This window comes from Lissotriton helveticus, chromosome 12 (assembly GCF_964261635.1).
Source record: "Lissotriton helveticus chromosome 12, aLisHel1.1, whole genome shotgun sequence".
NCBI lineage: Eukaryota > Metazoa > Chordata > Amphibia > Caudata > Salamandridae > Lissotriton > Lissotriton helveticus.
Window position 1 is genome coordinate 686,183,445 of NC_136073.1, and position 16,450 is coordinate 686,199,894.

General features: G+C 47.3%; 1 protein-coding gene and 1 non-coding gene across 6 annotated transcripts in view; both read left to right on the top strand.

Moving 5' to 3' along the window:
• Positions 1-16,450, top strand: part of SF3B3 (splicing factor 3b subunit 3) — a 126,519-nt gene that overhangs the window by 34,981 nt on the left and 75,088 nt on the right. For all 5 annotated transcript variants that reach the window (XM_078671197.1, XM_078671198.1, XM_078671195.1 and 2 more), the window contains 5 exons: positions 1,799-1,940; positions 2,294-2,406; positions 3,300-3,437; positions 3,829-3,932; positions 4,860-5,025. In XM_078671197.1, coding sequence (XP_078527323.1) covers positions 1,799-1,940; positions 2,294-2,406; positions 3,300-3,437; positions 3,829-3,932; positions 4,860-5,025 — 663 coding nt within the window. The remainder of the gene's footprint in view (positions 1-1,798; positions 1,941-2,293; positions 2,407-3,299; positions 3,438-3,828; positions 3,933-4,859; positions 5,026-16,450) is intronic.
• On the top strand, positions 4,671-4,756 carry LOC144801128 (small nucleolar RNA SNORD111). The gene has a single exon (XR_013605000.1). It is a non-coding gene; the product is annotated as a small nucleolar RNA SNORD111 (small nucleolar RNA).

Below are 16,450 nucleotides of genomic sequence, written 5' to 3' on the forward strand. Positions count from 1 at the left end.
GATTTGTCAGCAGCTGGGCACACAGAACTACTATACAGCCCTGTGCATTCTTAGGTCTGAACCCATACCCCTTTTTGCTTGTTGCGTAGCAACATTTCTTGGCCAGGCATGGTTCATAAGGTGAAAAGCCCTTTCGAGAGCGGCACAACCTCAATTTGAGTGAGGTTGCGATAAATCTGTGCTACTACACTGAGTCTGCTGGGCCAAATACAAAACTACTCCCCATGCACAAGCACTTTATTTGTTACTCTTTGCTGCTGTCTCTGGGAAAATCCATAAAATTCTTCAGTAAATTATTGATCACCCACAATACTATGAAGGTTGACTATTATGATGAAATGCTACCTGTTTTTATCCTGTTTTATATTCTTTATCCGATGCACGAACTGTACTTTTTTACTTGATTTATTAACTTTTAACTATTTAAATATGTGAAATGTATTATTGTGCCAAAGGCCCAATAGGCTATTATACGGTACTGTTTGTTTGTTTACACAAGTTCATGACACTACGTTTGTATTTCTCTTTTTTTTAAATTTATTTTTTGTAACTTTTATGACATTTTCTGTTGAATAAAGCTTATACATACAGAAATAAAACCATAGAGAACTCTGTCACCTGCTTTTATCTGCATTGTTTTTGATGAGCTTGGTTCTGTGACTGCCACTGGGAGCTTCTTAGATATTGTTACTAACTTGTCTCATAAGGGCCTATGTGAAAAATAGTCTAAGGCTGCTGCTCCTCACAAGACATTTGCAAGCACAAATGAGGTATGGTGTTTGTGCTGTGAAATCGCTTGTCTTGTGTGGGATTTGGGGGTTGAGTGTCTCTTGTTGGATTCATAGAAAGATGTGTAGTAGGGATGCCAAAGAGTTGGAGAGGGACTGGAATGGAGTATTGAAGGTTGTGCTTCTCTGAGGAGGTTACCTCCGCTTGGTGAAGGCCCAATCCTGGACTTGGAAGGTCAGACCCCCGGCGAATGTGGTTTATCGACCCTGTAGTTGGAGTAGAACGAATAAATGGGTTAGCACCATTCCTACTTTCCAAGACATGAGCCACCCCTATAGCCCCTGTCCTATAACTAATCTAATTTCTAGATGCCAAAGTTTGCGTTATGATAGTAATCCAGTTAGTTAACCACTTTATAGGTGAGAGATAGTAAAAAGAAAAAGCAAGGTACCCAAAGAGCTAAATCGGAGGAGCTCATTAGCGATATCTCTGTTCCTGGGTTGGCTGAACTTCTGTTTAAGATGTGGTTGTATCTCTAGGGTCTATAGTTGTCTAGCATATTGTATGTGCTGGATAGATACCAACTACCTTGTGCATTGATAATGAGGTCCTAATCCATCCCCCCCCCCCCCCCCCCCCCCCGAGATCAGCCCCACTTTCCTCTTTCTATGCTACATGATGATGCTTTACCCGCTCTTATCACTACACCTGCTCCAGTGTTTACCTACAGACGCACAATCATCTGTTTACCTATTCAGAAAGGGAACTAAATTGATCTAGTCAACTTTTTATTATTTAAGGATACAGAGTTCCAAGGAATACGTTGTCTGCAAAATATTTGCATTGCAACAATAATGGTCTCTACTTGCCTAGTTTTCACTCATCCAACCCTCCACATTTGGACTTTACCTACATTCTTTTTTTTTTTTAAGAGCTGGTCATGTAGTTATATTTTGTTTTTGGTCATTTAATCTGCCATGCTGAAGTTTCCAGATAAGTGTTCTTGAGCCTTCTGGCTTTGCAGAAGATTTTTGGAGTCTTAATGGAACATTGTTAATTTGTCTTTCAGGAGGCAGATAACGATCCAACTGGTGAGGCAGCAGCAAACACCCAACAAACTCTTACTTTCTACGAGTTGGACCTGGGATTGAACCATGTGGTGCGGAAGTACAGTGAACCCCTGGAAGAGCACGGCAACTTTTTAGTGACTGGTAATTACAGAACTCAGTTTTCTGCCCCGTTTCTATCCTATGTCATCTTTTAACGATACAATCCCTATGTACTGAAGGACTTTTGTACCCTGAATTTCATGTAAATAGCTACAGCAGCAAAGCTCCCGCCCTTAATAGTAGTAATACATGTAACCTCTTGTTTGTCCTTAAAGCATGTACTCTTACTGGGCAATAATTTCCTGCAATGCTTTCTTTCTCCATTTCTGTGGATGATTGTAATATGTTACATATTCGGTTGTGTGTGTATATATGTGTTTAGATATTAATTTGTTTCATGGGCATGCTGAATTTAGAGTCTTAATCTGCACTTTTCCCCTATCTCCTTCCCTCAGTTCCTGGTGGTGCGGATGGCCCCAGTGGAGTGCTGATCTGTTCTGAAAACTACATCACCTACAAAAACTTTGGTGACCAGCCGGATATCCGATGTCCCATTCCTAGGAGAAGGGTGAGCACATTACCTGAAAGTCTGTGTCTTTGGTGCTAATTTTGAATTTGCCATGAAATCCAAAATGCACTGCAGCTTAACCCCGAGCCCAGCTTAGTTCTCTGCTGATGGGTACTCTTTGCATGTGGAAGGTCTTTTCTCTGGGATCTGCAGCTTCATGTGGTTTGCAGTCCCTGGAGCAAAACTACCACTGAAGTATGTGGTAAAGCACTGGTCTGATGTAATGTGTTACTATTTAATGGTGTTCTTCTCTCAGTGTTAAATCTTGGTCAGTATGATCATACTGGGAGGATGTGGAATTAATGTTCATGAAACAGGCTCATTTAGGGACCCGTTGAGGACGGAGGTCAGTCCTTTGACGATATTGGGTCAATATGAGACTGAGATGCACCAATTGTGCCTCCTTTTTCCATTTTGAATGGGCACCCCTGTGCCATGTGGAGGATTTTTTGTGAGTAGGGTTCAGGCCACACCTCAAGTAATCCAAGGTGATGAATATTCCATGTCTCTTCTCTGATATTTACTATGGAGATGTTGGTTTATCTGATTGGATGTTGCGACTGATGACCTGGTTAGGTGGGTTCAATTGTGGGTGGGTTCAATTGTGTTTTTAATGGTAGTTTTCCCAGCTCCATTTACTTAGATCTGGTGTGCTTCACACAAAGTTTCAGCCTTTTAGTATAATGCTTATTAAAATGTATAATTTTACTAACTGTAAAATAGTGGATTCGTGTTTGGCAGAGTTTTAAAATGCATTTTTGTTTTTAAGCTGTTTCATGAAAGCATACGTAAAATGCAAAACTCACAAGTGCTCACTTATATTGAGCATAAGTTTAGCTTAACTGTTCTTGCTGAGACCGCTCTTGTTTATGTATTTCTTGACCCACACACAGAATGACTTGGACGACCCAGAGAGAGGTATGGTGTTCGTGTGCTCTGCTACCCACAAGACAAAGTCCATGTTCTTCTTCCTGGCCCAGACTGAACAGGGAGACATCTTCAAGATCACGTTGGAGACCGATGAGGACATGGTATGTGCCATTGCAAACTGGCTAGGTTTGTTTATGGACTGTTTGGGAAGAACCAGGGTTGTTTTTCATCTTTTGTGTCTTAAGTGAAAATTTCTTTTGACGAGGGTGAGGGTGCCTTAATAAGGAGCGGTATCTTCCTCACAGCCCAGGTCTTGAAGGCTTGTCTGGTCTGCTGCAGAAATGATGATGAACTCATGTCTCTTCTCTGACCTCCAGTATGTAGAGAGTGCAGTGCTTTCTGATTAGCAGCAGCAGATGCAACTTCAGAGACTTTCAAAGGAACATGACGTCTCTGCACCCTAACTACATGGGTACCCTGATTGAGTTTTTGGTCTTTTATCCCTGGTAAATGTGTTTTGTGGGAAGTCATATTGTTTTCTTCTCCTTTCAGGTCACTGAGATCCGACTGAAGTACTTTGATACCGTCCCTGTGGCGGCTGCCATGTGTGTGCTGAAAACTGGCTTTCTGTTTGTTGCTTCAGAGTTTGGAAATCAGTAAGTAGCTTTTATTGTTACGTTGCAGTTTTAGTAGCAATGGCAAGGGAATGCACAGGCAAGGGAGGCACAAAGTGTCAACTAAGAAACTTGTCATGTTGGGCATGAGGAGCTTAGATGTAGGTGTCGTTTTGTAGAACGTGTTCTTGTCTGTGTGCAAGAAGTCCTGGCAAGCATTATTTTCTTTGCATCCCCCAATTATAGCTTTGAAAAAAAAGCTTTATAATAGTTTGTTGGTTAGAGCCCTAATTCCTGCCCACCCCAGGCACTCTGGTTCTGTAGGAAATAGGAAATGAAGTAAATACCGCAGAATTACTTTTTCCAACCAGAAGGCTCACCGTTTTCTGCTTCTATTGGGTTTTAATCAACGCACCGTTTTCAGGATTCCATATGTTAAGGACGCTGGGCTTTTCAGAAGATGAGGACCAGTGTTTTATTTAAAGATTGGCATGGGTCAGTTTGTTTTGTGGTTAGTAGAGGTTGGTCACTATTGACCACTATCTCTTGGAGTTTCTCCATTTGGATAAAGTGAGGTATTTCTAAGTTACCATTAATACATTGGGTTATAGTGAGGGGCGAATAACAGCCTTCTTACCACAATAATCATTGAAAATCTGTGCACTCGAGTAAAAGTGGGTGAAGGGCATAACATTGTGTTGATTGCATGGCAATATGAGTGCATCGATTATTATTTCTTTGAGTGGTCTGGTGGAGGATTGTGACCCTAAGAACAGTGCTGTGCTAGAAATGATGAGCATTCTCATGTCTCTTCTCTGACACCAAGGCTGGAGATCACTTTACGTTCTGATTCTGGACAACAGCACTCTAGGTCCAATCTGATCTTTCTTAATGATTAGTACATGTTGCATGATTAGACACAACAGAAGCATACACAAATTACTCCTTTTTTTTTTCTTCCTCTTCCAGTTACCTGTATCAAATTGCCCACTTGGGAGATGATGATGAGGAACCTGAATTTTCATCAGCTATGCCTCTAGAAGAAGGGGATACTTTCTTTTTCCAGCCTAGGACTCTTAAGAACTTGGTGTTGGTTGATGAGCAGGACAGTTTATCACCCATTCTCTGCTGCCAGGTATGCATGTGCATGGACATATCTTCAGCATGTATGCCACTCTGCTGCCGTTGAGTCTGTTAACCATGGTGGCGGGGCAAGCATTGGTTCGGTCTACTTCGGCTTCTTATCTTTTTTTTTTTTTTTTTAACGTTTGTTCAGATGTGTTTCTGAAAAGACTGCTGTGTGCCTGGTCTTGTTCTCTGGTAGTAGTAGCACACCTGATATTGAAGTCAGATGATGGGTGGAGATACTCAAAACACTGCTGCTCTGCATACGTTTGCTTGATGTTTGTGAAACATAGTTGACTAAGCAGCAGAAGCTTCATCTTGACAGTGATTGTGTGGGTAGAATTTGGTGGTAGTGTGAAATCCTCTCTTCTGAGTTGCGTTTCACTTACATCATTAAAAGATGGATAATAAATGTCCGTAACATTGTCACTAGTCTATCTTTTGACTGTTAAATGCTCGAGAAAATATGCTATAAACTGGTCATAGTATAACCATATTTCTGTGATCAGTTATGTCAACTACCCCCTTTACCTGCTGTATGGTAGGGTTTGTCTAAATGTTTTACTTGTACAACCTCTCATCAAGCCAGTGTTCATATAAGATCTATGCCCTTTTGCTTGAACCAAAGGTATGCCATTGCTCAGAAAAGCACCCTTTCCTTGTGTGGCATTTTAATCATTTCTCTATTAAAAACTATTTTTTTTCTTGAACTATTCTTTTAGCATCCCTTTAGATTTACAATGTGATTAATCACAGATGTGAATGCTTCAGAGCAAAAAGATTTTCAAGTGGATATTGGAATTAACAGTGCACATCCAGTTGAAGAGCAACAGATCTCTGAACAGTACAGTGAGGTGGCAAGATGAGATTGTGCGCACAGGTCTTTCCAACAGAGGGAGGGAGATGGGCCTGTGTCTGTCCAGTCAGATTTGCTTAATTATATAATTTGTCTTGCGCTCCTTTAAAAAAAAAATATATTTTTTAATTTTAATTAGGGTTATCAGGCTTAGAGTGCTGAATAAATTATGCAAAAAAGAAGCGGATAAGTGTCTGGGTACTACCCAAGATTAGCTGGAGAGCAGCTCCTGTATAGAGCACCATACAACCGCAGCAATACTGAATCTACTCACTTCTTTTTTGTGTGTATGTATATATTCATAATCTCCAGCCACAGATCTCCTCAAAGAGGCAAGACCAGTGCGCATCGGTGTTGAGGAACCCTGTGTTCGAGGCATATGAGCTGCAGATCTTACACTGTGCATTAGATCGCCACCTGGTGTTGGGCTCGGATGATTGCATGTTGTTGTCGTCTTGGAAGAAGTCTTTGTAGTCACGAGATAGGGGACTCCTCCCTTGGACGATAGTGCGCATGGGCATCGGCTCCATCCTTGGATTGTTTTTTCCGCCACTGGGTTCAGATGACATTTTTCCACTCCGGTTCAAAATCTACTTTTCAAGTAGTTTGACGCGTAAAAACGTATTCAAACTTTACCAAACTACTTTCGATATCGAATAACGTCAACTCTACTCCATCAGCTCGATTCTGGTCGTCGACGTGGGCCGTTGGGCCTATCCTACACCTCATGGAAAGGACGCCATTCAAAAGATGCCCCAAGTGTGGAGCAAAGTATCCACACAGCACCCGCTGTCCAAGGGCAATGCGATATGGATGAACTGGTCAGGCAGATTTGCGTACGCTTTTCCGCCACTACCACTAATAGTGCGCCAGCTACGACAACCGTCGCTCAAACTGATTTTAGTAGCTGCCACATGGGCACGCCAACCATGGTATACAACTCTGCTAGAACTATACCTAGTTCCACACCAAAAACTACGCCTGACAACATCCCTGCTAATGCAGAACGATGGAGACATCAGATATCCAGACCCAAGTCAACTGAATCTGGCGATCTGGCTTCTGAGGTCTTAGAGTTGTGTTATCTTAACCTACCACCAGACTGTATGAATATCATTATAGAAACCAGGAGACCTACTACTAGAGCTTGCTATGCTGCTAAATTGAAAAGATTTGCCATTTACTGCAACAATAACCAAATTGATCCCCTAGATGCTTCCATCCAAAATATCATTTTTTACCTTCTACATTTACAAAGATGTAATTTGGCATATTTATCTATACGCCTACATCTGGCAGCAATTGCAGCATATTTACAAAATAGACAACATCTGTCTCTATTTAGAGTGCCTAATAATGGTTTATACAAGGATTAAAAAGAATAATTCCTCCCAGGTTACCACCCTCTCCAGTGTGGAACCTAAACATTGTTCTTACAAGGCTCATGGGACCACCTTTCGAACCTCTACACAAATGTGAAATGCAATTCCTCACATGGAAAACAGCTTTTCTAATAGCTATTACCTCTCTTAGGAAAGTAAGTGAGATTCAAGCTTTCACTATACAAGAACCATTTTTACAATTACACAGTAATAAAGTGGTTCTCAGAACAATCCCGAATTCCTTCCAAAAGTCATTACTCCGTTTCATTTAAACCAATCTGTAGAGTTACCAGTGTTTTTCCAAAACCCAGACTCTGTAGCAGAAAGAGCTCTACACACACTAGACGTTAAAAGAGCTCTGCTCTATTGTGTAGATGGGACCAAATCCTTTCGCAAAACAAAGCAATTGTTTGGAGCTTTCTCTCCACCACATAAAGGCAACCCCATCTCTAAAGCTGGAATTGCAAGGTGGATTGTAAAATGTATACAGATATGCTATCAAAAAGCAAAACGTAGATTAACCGTTCCTCCTAGGGCGCACTCCACACGCAAACTAGGAGCCTCCATGGCTTTCTTAGGGAACATTCCCCTAGAAGACATTTGCAAGGCAACAACATGGTCTACAACACACACCTTCACTAAACACTATTGTGTTGATGTGCAAGCTAAGCAGCAAGCTGCAGTAGGCCAGGCTGTCCTCAAAACCCTCTTTCAAACTACTGCAACAGATACAGGTGACCACCGCTAAGGGGAGACACTGCTGTACAATCTATGCACAGTGTAAGATCTGCCGCTCATATGCCTTGAAAGGAAAATGCTACTTACCAGTATGCATCTGTTCTTGGCATGTAGAGCTGTAGATTCTTACACGCCCTCCCGCCTCCCCGGGCCTGTATCTGTTCCAGTTCTATCTTAATTAGATATACACTCATGGACACCCTTTCTTCTTTCTACAAACTCCCATCATTTCCCATCATGGCGAAAAACAATCCAAGGATGGAGCCGATGCCCATGCGCACTATCGTCCAAGGGAGGAGTCACCTACCTTGTGACTACAAAGACTTCTTCCAAGACGACAACAACCTGCTATCATCCGAGCCCAACACCAGGTGGCGATCTAATGCACAGTGTAAGAATCTGCAGCTCTACATGCCAAGAACACATGCATACTGGTAAGTAGCATTTTCCTTTTTTCTGGGCCACTTTTGATCACTGCACATAGCATAGGGACGCACACTGTTCGCCAAGACAAAAAGTCCTGATCCAAATTAGCTCATGAAGATTATTTTACTCCATGCTGTACAACCCTGTGTTTCAGCGTGAAACACCCTTGATGACATGTGGGATTGTTTTTTTTCCTGGCATACATTTGAAGTGCAGTATTTTAACAACATAGATAACGGATGTTAGAAGGTGGTTCTGACCATCGGAGCCGACCAGATTTTTCGCTTTTCGAACACCTAATTTTTTAGCTTTTACTGTGGGAGAGCCTCATAAGTTGGGACTCGCCCACAGTGAACTCATGATGAAAGAGACTGCATGTGGATTCAGGTCCCGGGGGCTGCCCCAGAAGAAGAGCAAGTCGGGGAGCGCTGTCACTCTTCCCGTGAAAATATACCAAAGGGGGGTGCCAGGAGCCCAACCTGGCCCCCTGAAGACACCGGCAGAAGGGGAGCACCATCTCGCTCCCCGTGAAGATTTTGGGGGCCCGGGATCCCCAACTCTGGGCCCTGGTGTCTGCAGCCAAAAGCAGGGGGAGTGCCGTTGCACTTTCCCCCTGGAGAGAAAAGTCAAGCCCACCGAAGAATACTTCCGGGGGGCCCAGTACCCGAACTCCGGGACCCGAATAACAGGCGGAAGTCAGGGAGTGCCGTTGTGCTCCCCGTGAAGATGTCCCGGGGGCCCCCGGTGTACTGAAGGAGGAGGGGAGAGTGAAGCTGCACTCCCCGCCCTCCCCGACCCTCAGTTCTAAGTACACTAGAGCCTGATCTGATAGTGTACCGGCCATATGCGTAGCAGTAGCTCCCCATAGCGCCGCCTCCATGGAGATAAGCCAATAGTCTATTTTTGACCAGGTTTTGTGGTAAGAGGAGACAGAGGTTCTCTCCCTCTGTTCCCCTCAAGACCATCTCCATATATCCAGTCATTGATTGTCATGTATGAAGGTATTAAGTACGGATGCCACACCCGGGTGTGGCTAGCGCAACAAACCAGTCAGGTCACAATTGTCGTAAAAAAACAACATTGAAGTCCCCATCCCCAAAGTCTCACCTCGTGGTCCAACCCCACCACCAGCCCCCAGGTTTATGTAGGGAAAATAGCCCTTTTTCGACATGGTCCCCCACTTTTTGCCTGGAAGTGTGCTGGATTCCTGCTAACCAGGTCCATAATGCCAGTTCTTTCCCAAACCTATGCAATTGTACCCCAATTGGCAATCCCTTTTGACACTACTTGTAAGTCTCTAGTAAGTAGTACCCCTAGGACCTAGGGTTAGGAGGTCAAGAAGGGTCCCTAAGGGCAACAACACGAATGTGCCACCCTAAAGGACCCCTTGCCAAACACACAATGCCACTGCAGGCTGCGTGTCTTGATGCAGACAAGGTTGAAAATACTGACAGCATAGGTGAGTCAACCCTCTAGCAGGCCTCACAGCCCTCAGGCGGGGTGCACTATACCATAGGTGAGGGCATATCTCCAAGAGCAAATATGCCCATATAATATTGGGGTCCCATTACTTAATATTGTAAGTGCCAGTGAAGCCATAGAGAGTACATGGGCTGGAAACTTGACAACTCACGTTCTACAGCACCCTATTGGCTTCACTGAACACAGGAGTGTTTGGTACCAAACTACTCCAATAAATCCACACTGAGGCCAATGAAGGATTTCTTGTTCGATGTACTCAGAGGGCACCTCGACCCTTGTGTGGTCTTTGACTGGGTAGAGCGCCCCGGCTCTCTGAGACCATAAACAATGCACATCCTAGGTAGGGGTGTCACACCTCCTCCAGGATGGGCCAGTACTGGAAGGAGGAAGCTTTAAAGGCCTGCTGCCTTTGTAATGCGACCCGCAGCAAATGGCATCCCCTGGTTTAAACACCCACTTTGGGTGGCAAAAGTTATGAGAATAGGAGGTTGTCCACCTCTGCCACCTCCACCCCTATGGTGAGGGAGGCGAGGAAAGCTCATTTTTCAGTGCCTGCCATCTTGAAGATGGGGGGACTCCTCCAATCAGGGCTAGGTCTATGTCCCCTCCCACAGGTGGGTGGCATAAAAGAGGGTGTACTCACCCAGGTACGGTGCCCATTGGACCTACCTGCTTCTCCCCTAAAACTCATCTAAATATAGTATTTAGGTGGCTCCACTAGACACTAGATTTGCGACAAGCTAAGAAGCAAGAAGACATTCCTTCAGAGAAGACTGAAGAATACCACTGTTTTGGACCCCGCCCTACCGGCCTGTCTCCAGTTTCAATGAACCTGCGACAGGTCTTGCAGTCAGTGACCTCTGAAAACCATGGGAGCACTGCTACCTTTAACAAATACTGCAATCACCCGTGGAGATCGGATCTGTCCTGAAGAAACCAGCTTCAAGGGCTCCGGAGCCAGTTAAAACGGTACCCATGCCCAATATGCACCAGACGCCCACGTCCCAGGTCTGAGTGGCTCACCTGTGCAGTGAAGTCTCACCAGCGATCCTGACCTAGTGTCCAGCGCAGGCTGACCTCTCCTGATCTCCACGACGGTGCCTGCAGTGACTAAGTGTTGATTTTTCCAAGTAAAACGTTTTTTTAATTTAAAAACTAACTTTATTGCAATGATTTTTGTCTTAAAATAAAACACAAAGTATATTTTAAACAAGCATTGAAAATGCAATAGGTCTCGCCTTTTATTAAGTTAAAGCCATTTGCTTTGCTATACAATACCATTAGCAAAGCAAATGGCTTTAACTTAATTGAAGGTGAGACCTATTGCATTTTCAATGTTGTTTATGTTGGCCGTGGCCCTCGCCAGGCTTCTAGCAAAAACCCAGCCTGCTGGGATCACCCTTGCTGCAAAATTTTGTTTGCCCAAGTGGCTCTGAATTAAACCAAAGGATGCTTTGTCATTCGCCAGCGTGGTCTGGATGTCCTGGATCAAAGCCTGCACCTTGTCCAACGGCAGTCTGGAAACGCCATCCACTGTGTCTAGCTCAATGCCTAGGAAAGGAAGAACCTGTGCAGGACCCTGAAGGGACCCCCTAGGTGGTCAGTCAGGACTTGGAAACTCGATCTTTAGTGCATCCCTACAATCCTAAATTTTGGCATGGCCAAGAATAAGATCTGTAAAGTTGGGTCCTTTTGTAGGGCATAATGAGCAAATAAGGGATGAACTAGAACATGCCTGGAGCTAACAACGGCGGGGGTTAATTCAAGCTTTATATCCATATCTACTTTTGTGTTTTCCACTGAATTTCAGTTTGTTCCATCTGGATTACAGTAATCCTAAACGGGGCAGACCACCGAACACAAGAACAGGATGGTTCCTAGGCCCCAGGTGGCTAATTGCCTCCCAATCAGGGGTAGGGCGGCCACATGTCCTCCGGGGACGCGCAGTGCATCGATCCGCAGGGCAGTCACGTGGGGCGGCCTCGCTCGTTCATCGATCTGCAGAGGAGTCTGTGAAGCCAGCCCTGCTGTGCTGTTAACACTCTCAGCTGAGGCCCAGGCCGGAGAAATGAACGTGGAAGAAACCAATGCAAGGGGCCTGTACCCGCGTAGGAAGGGGCTTAGTCAATAGACATACAACACTGAAAGGCGCCTCCGCTGTGTTTTTACTCAGCAATCCACTACATTCAGGAATTTGTTGTTTTCGGTTCAACATTGTAGTATTCGCTCAAACATTTCTGCTGATGAAGTGTTCTCTCTACGCTAGAAAGTCGAGACTGACTAGAGCTGTCAAGTGTGACATTGGAACCCTCCCCCACCCCAGCTGCCCACTCACAGGGGAGCTCTCGCCCTTCTCTTGCATAGGGGCAGTATCTGGCGCCACTGTGTGGTTGGACTACAGACAGTCGCCTAAGCTTGAGGCACAATACAGGCGCTCGGAGAATCTGCCCTTGGCCCCGCGCCTCTCCCCTAAGTGCCAGCTGCGGCCCTTGCCGCGTCTTTGAACCGGCCCTGCTTCCAAACTCTCCGTCGCTCTCGCATGCTCTGCTCCCGCCTTTCCCACCCCGCCTTTGCCTCCGTTTGCTCCTCCCGCTTCTTTCCCCCTCTCTGCCCGCTCATCCCATTATTCAGTCTCTTCTTCCTCCACCCCACGCCGTGTGTGCTCAGTCTCTTTCTTTCTCTCCCATGTATTCCACGTTTCCTCTGTTCTTATCACTGCACCTTCAGGCTTCCTGTCTCCTCTCACAACTCATCCCCTTGTGTTAGTCTTTCGTTTTCTCTGCCCAATTCCCACCCGTTTGCCTCTGTTCTCCTCTAACCTAACTAACTTACTTTATCTTCCTCCCAGTCTTGCCACCACGCCCCCCACCCCACACACACACACAAAACCTTTTAGCGCTCGCGCTACCGGTGTCCCAGATCTCTAACCTGTCGCTTCCTCGCCTTATCATCTTTTACGCCTCAAGGCCCAAAACGCTCCCTTCCGTGCCCGCATCCACTCTGCCTTGTCCGTCGTCTCTTTCTGCCTTATCCCCACACCCCATGTGCACTGCTTACCCAGGCCCAGGGGTGCAGAAGTCACCCACTTCCTCCGATACAACCCTCCCCCGATACCATGGAAACATCTCAGTGGGCGTCCATTTGAATATTAATGAGGTTGATTGAATAATTGCAGACTCTTATGCAGAACAATGCAAAGCAGTATGAATATTAATGAGCTGCATTTCTAATTAGCCCACTGCCATGGAAACAGACCGATGGAGCGAGGTGGTGTGGGGATCAGAGTGTGAGACTGAGGAGCAACCACAACACAGAGAGGCCAAAGAGAGAATGGCCAGTGATGCATTGGCGAGTCAGAGGCAGTTGTATTCAGTGGTGAGCCAGAGGCTGCTTATATTAAGCAGCGAGAGATAGAAAGAGAGAGGGAGAGAGGTTTGTTGGATTTTTGTTGATCCTTCAACAGTAGTGACCCTGGCAAACAAGCATTGAAAATGCAATAGGTCTCGCAATAGAAGAGTTTGACATTTTTCGTTTTGCATATGGATGAGTGGCGTTGCGTGGATGAGTGGCGTTGCGTGGATGAGTGGCGTTGCGTGGGTGAGTGGCGTTGCGTGGGTGAGTGGCGTTGCGTGGGTGAGTGGCGTTGCGTGGGTGAGCGGCGTTGCGTGGATGAGCGGCGTTGCGTGGCTGAGCGGCGTTGCGTGGCTGAGCGGCGTTGCGTGGCTGAGCGGCGTTGCGTGGCTGAGTGGCGTTGCGTGGGTGAGTGGCGTTGCGTGGGTGAGTGGCGTTGCGTGGGTGAGTGGCGTTGCGTGGGTGAGTGGCGTTGCGTGTGTGTGTGGCGTTGCGTGTGTGTGTGGCGTTGCGTGTGTGTGTGGCGTTGCGTGTGTGTGTGGCGTTGCGTGTGTGTGTGGCGTTGCGTGTGTGTGTGGCGTTGCGTGTGTGTGTGGCGTTGCGTGTGTGTGTGGCGTTGCGTGGGTGAGTGGCGTTGCGTGGGTGAGTGGCGTTGCGTGGGTGAGTGGCGTTGCGTGGGTGAGTGGCGTTGCGTGGGTGAGTGGCGTTGCGTGGGTGAGTGGCGTTGCGTGGGTGAGTGGCGTTGCGTGTGTGAGTGGCGTTGCGTGTGTGAGTGGCGTTGCATGTGTGAGTGGCGTTGCGTGTGTGTGTGGCGTTGCGTGTGTGTGTGGCGTTGCGTGTGTGTGTGGCGTTGCATGTGTGAGTGGCGTTGCGTGTGTGAGTGGCGTTGCGTGTGTGAGTGGCGTTGCGTGTGTGAGTGGCGTTGCGTGGCTGAGTGGCGTTGCGTGGCTGAGTGGCGTTGCATGTGTGAGTGGCGTTGCATGTGTGAGTGGCGTTGCATGTGTGAGTGGCGTTGCGTGTGTGAGTGGCGTTGCGTGTGTGAGTGGCGTTGCATGTGTGAGTTGCGTGTGTGTGTGGCGTTGCGTGTGTGTGTGGCGTTGCGTGTGTGAGTGGCGTTGCGTGTGTGAGTGGCGTTGCGTGGCTGAGTGGCGTTGCGTGGCTGAGTGGCGTTGCGTGGCTGAGTGGCGTTGCGTGGCTGAGTGGCGTTGCGTGGCTGAGTGGCGTTGCGTGGCTGAGTGGCGTTGCGTGGGTGAGTGGCGTTGCGTGGTTGAGTGGCGTTGCGTGTGTGAGTGGCGTTGCGTGGTTGAGTGGCGTTGCGTGGTTGAGTGGCGTTGCATGTGTGAGTGGCGTTGCATGTGTGAGTGGCGTTGCGTGTGTGAGTGGCGTTGCGTGTGTGAGTGGCGTTGCGTGTGTGTGTGGCGTTGCGTGTGTGTGTGGCGTTGCGTGTGTGTGTGGCGTTGCGTGTGTGTGTGGCGTTGCGTGTGTGAGTGGCGTTGCGTGTGTGAGTGCCGTTGCGTGTGTGAGTGGCGTTGCGTGGCTGAGTGGCGTTGCGTGGCTGAGTGGCGTTGCGTTGTTGAGTGGCGTTGCGTGTGTGAGTGGCGTTGCGTGTGTGAGTGGCGTTGCGTGTGTGAGTGGCGTTGCGTGTGTGAGTGGCGTTGCGTGTGTGAGTGGCGTTGCGTGTGTGAGTGGCGTTGCGTGTGTGAGTGGCGTTGCATGTGTGAGTGGCGTTGCGTGTGTGAGTGGCGTTGCGTGTGTGAGTGGCGTTGCGTGTGTGTGTGGCGTTGCGTGTGTGTGTGGCGTTGCGTGTGTGTGTGGCGTTGCGTGTGTGTGTGGCGTTGCGTGTGTGTGTGGCGTTGCGTGTGTGTGTGGCGTTGCGTGTGTGTGTGGCGTTGCGTGTGTGTGTGGCGTTGCGTGGCTGAGTGGCGTTGCGTGGCTGAGTGGCGTTGCGTGGCTGAGTGGCGTTGCGTGGCTGAGTGGCGTTGCGTGGCTGAGTGGCGTTGCGTGGCTGAGTGGCGTTGCGTGGCTGAGTGGCGTTGCGTGGGTGAGTGGCGTTGCGTGGTTGAGTGGCGTTGCGTGTGTGAGTGGCGTTGCGTGGTTGAGTGGCGTTGCATGTGTGAGTGGCGTTGCATGTGTGAGTGGCGTTGCATGTGTGAGTGGCGTTGCGTGTGTGTGTGGCGTTGCGTGTGTGTGTGGCGTTGCGTGTGTGTGTGGCGTTGCGTGTGTGGCGTTGCGTGTGTGAGTGGCGTTGCGTGGCTGAGTGGCGTTGCGTGGGTGAGTGGCGTTGCGTGGGTGAGTGGCGTTGCATGGGTGAGTGGCGTTGCGTGGGTGAGTGAATGGTTAGCTGTTGCTTATGCGACGTATAGCACTTAATACTAAAGTAGGCAGACCTTCTTAGCCTTTGTGAGAATAATAGCAAAATAAAAATAAAAACCAGATCAAGTCAAGGACGCAAACGGCACCATGCTATTGTTTATTTACTCAGATGATATGCATAAAAATGTAACTTGTGAGCACGTTTCTCTAACTCTCCAATAATCCCATTACAACACTTTGTACAAATGAGATTGGGACTCATCCTTCCGAAGTCGAGAAAAATGTGCAACGCTGTGTTGAAGTTAATTTTTTTAATTAACAAAATGCAAATAATGTGGAGAGATTTCAAGTGATTCAGGAATGGGGGCCCTTGTAAAGAGAAAGTACGGCCGGCCTGGGCAGTGATAGGGGAGGAGGGAGGAGAAATGCGAGTCACGGCAGCAGCAGCCTTTGATGTGCCTGCCGGCCGGCCGTGAATAATTAGGGGGTGAGAAATGCGCTCGGAGGGCTGCCTTTGATGTGGTAATGCGAGGCAGGCAGGCAGGCGGCTGGTGGCATTGTGCACGCTCTTTTTAGGGCTTGCGCAAGCGCAATGACCTAAAAAGCACATGCACTTGAAGGAATCGCCAGTGGAATCGCCAGTGGATAAACACTGGATAAGCCCCTATAGAGCTTCGCCAGCTATGCGCTGAAGCGCATCAGCAGGCGAGCCCTAAAAATGTGTCTGGATTGAGTCGTGCGTCTATTAATGATCACTTTTGTGCTCCTCACCCACACTACATTTAATGCAGCACTTTGGGTTTTACATTGGGCGTTATACACTTTTGGGGAACCCCTGTACCCTGTACATGGTATAAACACTTAGCGGTATTACCATGTACAGAGCC